General features: G+C 51.3%; 1 protein-coding gene across 1 annotated transcript; it reads left to right on the top strand.

Annotated features, from left to right (window-relative positions):
- Window positions 1–4234: 4234 nt before the first annotated feature.
- Ffar1 (free fatty acid receptor 1) lies at window positions 4235–5137 on the top strand. The gene has a single exon (XM_004659918.1). It carries the CDS (start codon window positions 4235–4237, stop codon window positions 5135–5137), a length of 903 nt encoding a protein of 300 aa, XP_004659975.1.
- The last annotated feature ends 4858 nt before the right edge of the window (window positions 5138–9995 follow it).

Consider the following 9995-nt stretch of genomic DNA (forward strand, 5'->3'; position numbering starts at 1 on the left):
ACATGTGCCCCCTTATGCATCTGGCTTACATGGGTCCTGGGGAATCAAATAGGGGTCCTTTGGCTTTGTAGGCAAACACCTTAACTGCTAAGCCATCTTTCCAGCCCCTGTGTATCTCTTCTACTCTCTCTGCTTGCAAACAAATCAATTTATTATTTATTTTTTATTTATTTTTATATTTTTACTTATTTATTTCCAAGAAGAGAGAAAAGAGGCAGAGAGAGAGAGAGGGAGGGAGGGAGGAAGGAAAGAGAATGGGAACACCATGGCCTCCAGCTGCTGCAAATGAACTCCAGATTCATGAACTAATTTGTGCATCTGGCTTTATGTGGATTCCAAGGAATCAAACTTATGTCATTAGGCTTTTCGGGAAAGTGCCTTAACCACTAAGCCATCTCTCCAGCCCAGATTTATTTTTTTTTAAAGAGGCAAGCATAGCAGTCAAATCTCTCTAAAAGTTCAACCCCAAATTCCCATCTTTTATTTATATTGCGTGAAAGATGAAGAAGAAGAAAGTCAGGTGTGGTAGTGTCCACTGCTATCACAGCAGCCAGGAGGCTGAGGCAGGAGGACCAGAAGCTCAAGGCCAGTCTGGGCTACATGATGAGAACCAGTCTCAAAAAACAAACAAACAAGCGAGCAAACAAACAAAAAACCTAGAGATGAACCAGGCACGGTGGTGCACGTGCATGCCTTTAATGCCAGCACTTGGGAGGCAGAGGTAGGAGGATCACCACTGAGACTCCATCGTGAATTCCAGGTCAGCCTGGGCCAGAGTGAGATACTACTTTGAAAAATCAAAACAAAATCAGAGAAGAAAGAAGGAAGCAGTTGATTTGTTACTTTCAGTAAGGGTCTACCTCCCAAGCTCTCTCACCACCCACAGCTGCTGAGGAACTCCTGGGAAGTCAGCTGCCCAGAGAAACATCACAGTTGCCATCCTCATGGTTACCCCCGCCCCCTGCAGCCAGTCCTTATGCTAATTCAGACATACCAGCCAGGGGTCCTGGCTCCACCCACTCACCTGCTCAGCCCCAAGAGCAAGAGTATGTGCCTCACTAACCACTAAGGTGAGGGACGCGCAATCCCTGACATTTAGTAGTATCACTGAGAGTGCTTCTGTCCTCCCTCCCCTTCCTTCCCATCTGTGCTCAGCACTCATGGAGTCAACCTTGGCATGAGGAAAACGAGCCTTTCCCTTCCCTACCAGCCTGCTTTATCCCCAGTTTGATTTCTTGTGAGCATCCAGTCCACAGCTTTGGAGAGCAGTGGAACTTTGAATACTATTGAAATGAAAGAAGGGAAAGCTTGGGGTTTCTATACCCCAAATGTGGTCCAGCACCATCCACTCACCCACCCACCCACCCACCCACCCATCCATCCATTCATGTGGGAAAACATTTACTGTGAATCCATTAATCCATCCAGGAAAGAGCCAGTTGCTGAGGTACAAAAATGTTAACACAGTGCCAATCTTGCGGGATCTCAGTCTGTCTAGGATCCCCAAAGGTTTCTGGGCCTTCCTGACCTTTCGGCTTCAGTGCACAAGGGAGCTTCAAAACTGATGAGGTCTGGCTCAGGCTGCCTGACAACCACTGGGTACCTTCCCAACCTGTCCCCAAGCCTAGATGTTGACATAAGTCTACTTCATGACCCATTGGCCATGAGATGTGGATGTTAACAGCATTGCTGAGGCGTGAAGAACAGGTGGCCAGGGAATCCAAGGGCCAGCCCAGGTCTCCAGAAGGCAAGCAGCTTTCCTCCCAACATCCTCCCAGGGACCACAGCACCTACGAGGACCATGCGATGAGCCAAGCAGACCTAAATCTTGACACTCATGATGTGGCATTGTGCAATCAGGGCTACTCTGAATTACCACCATGAGAGATGCACACACCGTGGCTAAGGCCTGGTTCACATAGAGGAATCAATGATGACTGTGGAGGTGGCACACTGGCCAAGTGCCAGAGCTGCCAGATGGATAGGTAAAACAAAATGCTCTGTGGCATTGGGGATGGAAACCAGGGTATATGTGTATGGGAAGTAAGTGCTCTACCACTAAGCCATGCCCCAGCCCCTCACTGTGGATCCTAGACAAGAGCTCTACCACTGAGCCACGCCCAGCCCCTCACTGTGGATTCTAGACAAGTGCTCTACCTCTGAGCCACACCCCCAGCCCCTCACTGTGGATTTTAGATAAGTGCTCTACCATTGAGGCATGCCCTCAACCCCTCACTGTGGATCCTAGACAAGTGCTCTACCTCTGAGCCACACCCCCAGCCCCTTACTGTGGATTTTAGATAAGTGCTCTACCATTGAGGCATGCCCTCAACCCCTCACTGTGGATCCTAGACAAGTGCTCTACCTCTGAGCCACACCCCCAGCCCCTCACTGTGGATCCTAGACAAGTGCTCTACCTCTGAGCCACGCCCCCAGCCCTTCACTGTGGATCCTAGACAAGTGCTCTACCACTGAGCCACTTCCCCAGCCCCTCACTGTGGATTCTAGACAAGTGCTCTACCTCTGAGCCACACCCCCAGCCCCTCACTGTGGATTCTAGACAAGTGCTCTACCTCTGAGCCACACCCCCAGCCCCTCACTGTGGATTCTAGACAAGTGCTGTACCACTGAGCCACACCCCCAGCCCCTCACTGTGGATTTTAGATAAGTGCTCTACCATTGAGGCATGCCCTCAACCCCTCACTGTGGATCCTAGACAAGTGCTCTACCTCTGAGCCACTTCCCCAGCCCCTCACTGTGGGTTCTAGACAAGTGCTCTACCTCTGAGCCACGCCCCCAGGCCCTCACTGTGGATTCTAGACAAGTGCTCTACCACTGAGCCACTCCCCGGCCCCTCACTGTGGATTCTAGACAAGTGCTGTACCTCTGAGCCACGCTCCCAGCCCTCACTGTGGATTCTAGACAAGTGCTCTACAACTGAGCCATGCTTCCAGCCCCTCATTAGGGGATTCTAGGCAAGTGCTCTACAACTGAGCCATGCTTCTAGCCCCTCATTAGGGGATTCTAGGCAAGCTCTACTGTTGAGCTATATCTCCAGCACTTGTTTTAGTTGAGGCATCTCATTAAGTTGCTCAAGCTGGACCTAAACTTACTCGGTAGCCCAGGTCAGCCTTGAATTTGTGATTATCCTGCTTCAGCCTCCAGAATAACTAGGATTATTGGCCTGAACCAGTAGGCCTGGTTGACTCTTTCACTGACCCATGCAGACACTTTGGGACACTGAAGTTGCTGAAATGCTTTTTGTTATCTAGGAGCGAGTCCATAAAACATGAGGACTGCTCAAGGGTTCCTCCAGCAGTTTGGAAGATTTATTCGCCTGGGCAGGTCTGGCAGTGGGTACGTGGAGAGGTCACAGAGCTATGCTCTGGCCGCCTCCAGAGCTCCTTGCCCCTTCAAGGGCGTGACTGTACACACCTTACCCACCCTAGTCACAGCCCCCATCCCTGCACGTGCTCTGGTGCACGCTCACCTCCTGCAGTCCAGCCTGGTCACCGTCAGCTGCTCATCCAGGCAGCTAGTGCCTCAGGCTAATGGCCCTGCCACCCCACCCTTCCTCCCTTCCGGCTCATTGCCCATCCCAGGCATCGGGTGGCAGTCCTTCAAGGGAACTATTGTACCTCAGAGACACCCCACAGTGGCAAGAGGTGAGTCCCGCTTTCCGCGGATCCCGTGTTCCCCAGACCCAAGGGTCCCTCTGCCCAGGACACTCCCTGAGGCCTGATAGCACTGACAGGCCGTGGCTCATCTTTGGCTCCCTCCCAGCCGCTTTGCCTGCTTCTCTCTGCGTAATGTAGCTTGTAGCCAAACCCTGACTTCTCTTGGCCAGGAGTCCTTTCCAACCCTCCAAGCCTGTGGGTAGGGTGGGTCCCTTGTGGCTGTGGATTGGGGGACAGGAAGTGAGCATGGTGGTCTGAACTCTCTTTGCCCCTCTCTCCTCACAGCCTCGGGGATCAGAGGTGATGCCTCTCAGGAGCTGCAAGCCAGCCAGCCTTCTATCTTCTCCTGTTACACTGCATTGCTGTCATTATTGTAAGAGAGAGTCTGGGGCTGAGAGCCAGAAATTCATTGCTTTTGAGGCAGCTCCATTACTACCTGGCCACCACCTCCTTGTCTCCCCAGCTCCTCTCGGCAGTGCAGAAGCAAGTGTGGTTTCCAGCAGCTTCTTGCCTCTAGCTGTGGTCTGAGCACAGAAGTGAGGCCAGCCCCCAGCCCCATGGACTTGCCCCCACAGCTGTCCTTTGCCCTCTATGTGGCCGCCTTTGCACTGGGCTTCCCGCTCAACGTGCTGGCTGTCCGAGGTGCAGTGACCCATGCCCGGCTGCGCCTCACTCCAAGCGTGGTCTATGCTCTCCACCTGGGCTGCTCTGACCTCTTGCTGGCGGTCACTCTGCCCTTAAAGGCTGTAGAGGCCCTGGCCTTGGGGGCCTGGCCGCTGCCACCTGCCTTCTGCCCTTTCTTTGCCTTGGCTCACTTTGCCCCTCTCTATGCAGGGGGTGGGTTCCTGGCTGCTCTCAGTGCTGGCCGCTACCTGGGGGCTGCCTTCCCCTTCGGGTATCAAGCCATCCGGAGGCCACGCTATTCCTGGGGAGTGTGTGTGGCCATATGGGCACTTGTCCTCTGCCATCTTGGGCTGGTCCTTGGATTGGAGGCTCCTGGTGGCTGGCTAGATAACACTACCAGTTCTCTGGGAATCAGCACACCAGTGAATGGCTCCCCAGTGTGTCTGGAGGCCTGGGACCCCACCTCGGCCCGCCCTGCCCGCCTCAGTTTCTCCATTCTGCTCTTCTTTCTACCCTTGGTCATCACAGCCTTCTGCTACGTGGGCTGCCTCCGGGCCCTGGCCCACTCAGGCCTGAGCCACAGGCGGAAGCTCAGGGCGGCATGGGCGGCAGGTGGGGCTCTCCTCACATTGCTGCTCTGTTTGGGACCCTACAATGCTTCCAACGTGGCCAGCTTCCTGGACCCTGACCTGGAAGGACCCTGGAGAAAGCTGGGGCTCATCACGGGAGCCTGGAGTGTGGTGCTCAACCCACTGGTGACAGGATACCTGGGAGCAGGTCCTGGCCGGGGGACAGTGTGTGTGGCAAGGACACAAGGGGGAACTACCCAGAAATAGCAGATACTGCTGGAGGCAAGGGACTTGGCACAGAAGAGCTGGGTGTGTCCTCCTGGTCTGTGGAGGAGACAGCCCCACCGGAACCCTGGAGAGGCCTGGCTCAGAGCCGTTCCAGAAGCTACTCATGCATGAGAAGATCTGAACCTGAACTGAAGAGGCCAAGTACTGGGATGCAAGGGAAAGCACGCCAGCCTCTCACACTCCAGCTGGCCTCCCACCTCTGTCACCTGCCACAGGTACTTACCGCCTGCCTGCATGTGAGCTGTGGCAGCCTTGTACTTGTGGGAGCTAGGAAAGAAGCCCACTTTCTAACGGGGAGGAATGCCATCTGGGCGATATATTCTTGGAATGTTTCTCTGAAGTCATTTCCAAGGAAAGAACATTTGAGTTTCTGAAGCAGAGAGAGGAGGCAAGACCACGGCCCTCTCATACCACTCTTCCACCACAAGGGGGCAGCATTGAACCTGTGATCGGAAGCCAGTAGAAAAGATGCTGGTGAGGGTTGCCAGATGCAGTTGCAAACTAGAGCGTCTCTGGCAGGTGACAGTCACCGTGCGAGTGCTTCGTGATGACAATTGTCTCATCTCATCCTCATACGCCATAACAGTCCCACCTTTTTTTTTTCAGTATTGGGAATGAAATCCAGGCAAGACACTCCCTTCTTCTCTCCCTCTCTTCCTCCCTCCCTCCCCTCCCTCCCTTCCTTTTGAGAGAGGGTCTCCCTATACTCCCCTGGATGGTCTTAAATATTTTTACTTACCTATTTTCAAGAACAGCGATGTTCACACCAAGGCTTCTTGCTGCAGCAAGCAAACTCCAGACACACATGCGTCGTTTTTACATGGCTACTGAGGAATCAAACCTAGGCTCTGCAAGCAAGTGCCAGGCTGCTCTCAAATTCGTGAGCTCAAGAGATTCTCCTGTCTACCAAGTAGCTGAGAGGGCAGGTGCAAGCCACCATGTCCAGCCGATGCCTTCAATTCGGCTAAGTGCCGCTGCACAGGCGATTAGGCTGTACGCCACATGTGGGGGCAGGCAGAGGGAGCTGGTACTGGGTAGATTCATGCACGCTTTGCTTCCCCCGCCACGAAGGGAGTCCTGTTCTGACTTGAACAAAGACAGCGTGTTCCTCCAGCAGAGCTGTGCACGTGTGGCTCCCAGACAAGAGGTCCTTATCCTCGTTGCCCAGGAGTACTGCATGAGGATGCTTCGGCAGTGATCTTTATTTTGGGGTGTCGAAAAGCTCTCCCAAGGCTGTACGGCAAGGCTGGACTGGAGTGGGAGGTGGTTCTCAAGCAGGAGGCACAGGGTTAGGGAACTGTATTTTGTGGTCCACTTTATGAAGGAGAAGGGAGAGACCCCAGCCTGTGAGAGTGAGGGCAGTGAAAGGACTAACACCTGGACATCTGCTCCGACGCAGCCAGTTGTGGGAATCACACTTATTTTCCTAGTGACAGGAATGTCACCACATGGATGCTCCATGCTGCCATGCACAAGTTGGCTCATCTCTGTGCCTTGGTTGTGTTCGAGGACAAGGGCTGTTTTGCTCAGTAATGGGTCCCCTAGTGCTTAGAAGCCTGTTACAGGGCAGAGCTCAATAACTGATACTTTGGATTGCCCTCCAAAGAAAGTTCTGTGGTCATTATTTTGCAAATAGGGAAGGAGAAAGGCCAGAGAGGTAAAGTAACTTCCCATTAAGCCAGAGATCAGCTTGGCTGTGTGCAGAGGTGAGATCAGAGAACTCCCATAGGTTAGGCAGGCAACACAACCCTCTTCCCCCAGTGCCTGGAACTCGCTGGGGGCAGACCCACTGCTTCCCTGTGCTTCCTCCCACTTATAGGCTAATCCACTTCCTTTCTGGGGCTCACGAAGCCCTGTGGGATCCATTCCAGCTTCTTCTCTTGCTGGAGCCCCTCACAATCTTCCAGTTCCCCTGGGAGGTAAAGCTTGGCACTGTGATTCCCAGGCCTTGTGTTTTCTGGGGACCTCTTTAGTATTATTGTCTTTACAATGCTCTCTCCACATCACCTCCTTCCCCCCACTAAATGTAAGCCCAGTGCTACAAGAACTTTTTGTTTCTCTTACTGCTATACTTTTAAACAACTTAATTGAGATATAATTTACATATCAGAAAATTCACTCATACTAAGTATACAAGGCAATGATTTTTAGTAATTTTTTTCTTTTGAAAAATATTTTATTTATTCATTTGCAAGGAGAGAGAGAGGGAGAATGAGAATGAATGGGCATGTCAAGGCCTCTAGCCACTGCAAGATCCAGGTGTATGTGCCACTTTGTGCATCTAGCTTTATGTGGGTACTGGGGAATCAAACCCTGGTTGTTAGGCTTTGCAGGCATATGCCTTAACCACTAAGCAATCTCTCCAACCTGATTTTTAGTAAATTTACCAAGATATATACACCATCGCCACAATCTAATGTTAGAACATTCTTGATATTCCAGTAAGATCCCTCATGTGCATTTTAAAGTTCATCTCTATTTCCTCCCCCTCCTCCCAAGCTACCACAAATCTACTTTGTCTCTAAAAATTTGCCTAATTTGGACATTCTATGTAAATGAAACCATGTAAGTTACAGTCTGTTATGTCTGGCTTGCCTTACCTAGTGTGTTGTTTTGAGGTTCATCCATGTTGTATATATGTCTAGTTCATTCCTATTTATTACCATATAGAACCCCATGGTATGGACACCCCACATGTGCTCATCTACTCAGTGGCTCATGGATCATGGGGTGATGTTCCTCCCCTTTGGTGACTGTCACTAATGCTGTGATGTAGGTTTATGAAAGGTATTTTTGTACACACATCTTCATGTCTCTTGAGTAAATATCTCTAGTGGAATTGTTAGATCTTATTATAAATTTACTCTTTAAAGAAATTACCAAATTAATTTCTTTTTTATTTATTTATTAGAGAGAGAAAGGGGGAGGGAAAGAGACAGGTAGAAAGAAAGAGAGAATGGGCATGCCAGGGCATCCAGCCACTGCAAATGAGCTCTAGATGAGTGGGCACCTTGTGCATCTGGCTTATGTAGGTCCTGGGGAATTGAACCTGGGTCCTTTGGCTTTGCAGGCAAGGGCCTTAACCACTAAGCCATCTCTCCAGCCCCAAATTACTTTCTTAAGTGGCTATACCATGGTACTTTCTCACTGGCTGTGAATGAAAGCTTCAGTGTGGTCCGTCTTTACCAACTCCTGGTATTATTGTCTGATGTTTTGTTGGTGGCTGTTCTACTGGATGTGAGATGGTATCTCACTCTGCCTCATGAATATTTGAGTGAACAAATATGTTGTCTCTGAAGATGAACAGAGCTTGGACAGGGACAGGTTTGAATCCTGGCGGCAATGCCTCTTAGCAAGTCTTAGCACCTGCAGAGTCACTTCCTGTCACAAGGCAAAGGACATCAGGACATAAAACTGTGGTGCCCTGCAGAGCAGGGGGCCTGGAATGGATTATGGACCCACTCAAAGGTAACTGCTATAATCACTGCTACTGCCACCTCTTCCTCAACCCTAAGACACACTTGCACCGTGAACTTAGGTTGGTTTGTTTGTTTTTTGCCATCAGCATTGTTGTTTGTCTCTTGGAGGGTTTTTGTTTGTTTGTTTGAGGTAGGGTCTTGCTCTAGCCCAGGCTGACCTGGAATTCACAATGTAGTCTCAGGCTGGCCTTGAACTCACAGTGATCCTCCTACCTCAGCCTCCTGAGTGCTGGGATTAAAGGAAGAAAGAGAGAGAGAGAGAGAGAGAGGGAGAGAGACGGAGAGGGAGAGGGAGAGGGAGAGAGGGAGAGAATGGGTACACCAGGGCCTCCAGCCACTGCAAACAAACTCCACTATGTGGGTACTAGGGAATCAAACTCTGGTTATTAGGCTTTATGGGCAAGCACCTTAACTGCTGAGCCAACTCTCCAGCCCCAGGTTTTTTTTAATTAATTTATTTTAGGGTCTCATGTAGGTCAGGGTAACCTCAAACTGGCTGTGGCAATTTTGACCTTGAACTTCTGATCCTCCTGCCTTCATTTCTAAAGAGTGGGGTCACAGGTATATGCCATCATGCCTGGACTATGCAGTGCTGGCACTCCGAGTCAGGACTTCACGCGTGCTGAGCAAGGACTCCACCAGCTGGGCTACAGCCCCAGCCAACCTGTAAGTTCTAATCTATGAAATTGTATGTCTTATAGATGTGCATGGAGAACACAGAACTGAAGTCATTTGCCTCAAACTGCAAAGTTAGTAATAGAGCCCGCTCGGGAGCCCAGCCCTCCATCAGTGCACTCCTCCTGTACAAAAGGAACTGGACATGCACTGTTGTGGACAAGCTGACAAACTCTGGCGCCGGGGGTGGGGAGCAAGCTGAGGCTGCACAAGAAGTGAGGCGTGTAGTCGTGGAATTTGCTCCCTTCCTTTGCATATGGACATAACCCTGATGGCAGAGCTCAAAGCATCTTTTGTGCCGTAATTCCTCAGAGTGACGTCATGGACACTGCCAGGCCTTTATCATTTCTGCTGGGTAACTGGCTCATGCGCTGGTGCTGGAAGAGCCGGTGAGGTGCCATGTGGCGGAGCGCCTGAGTTCTCCGGTCAGCCGGTGAGTAGTGAGCGTGGTGCCGAGGCTGGCACGAGCAATAGCTTAGTGCTCTCTGCAGTGGAGGAGTGACGAGGAGAGACCAGGAAGGCAGGCAAGGTGACCCAGCAGGTGACAGCATGTGGGGACTTCAGGGGGTGGCAGTGGTGCCAATGTGCCTGGCTGATGGGGAGATGCTCCCTGTGAGAGACCAGAAGAACACAGTTCTGGGAAACCACACCCATTTCTCTCTGTCTCACCAGCACCCGTGACC

This window comes from Jaculus jaculus, chromosome 7, assembly GCF_020740685.1.
Source record: "Jaculus jaculus isolate mJacJac1 chromosome 7, mJacJac1.mat.Y.cur, whole genome shotgun sequence".
NCBI classification, from domain to species: domain Eukaryota; kingdom Metazoa; phylum Chordata; class Mammalia; order Rodentia; family Dipodidae; genus Jaculus; species Jaculus jaculus.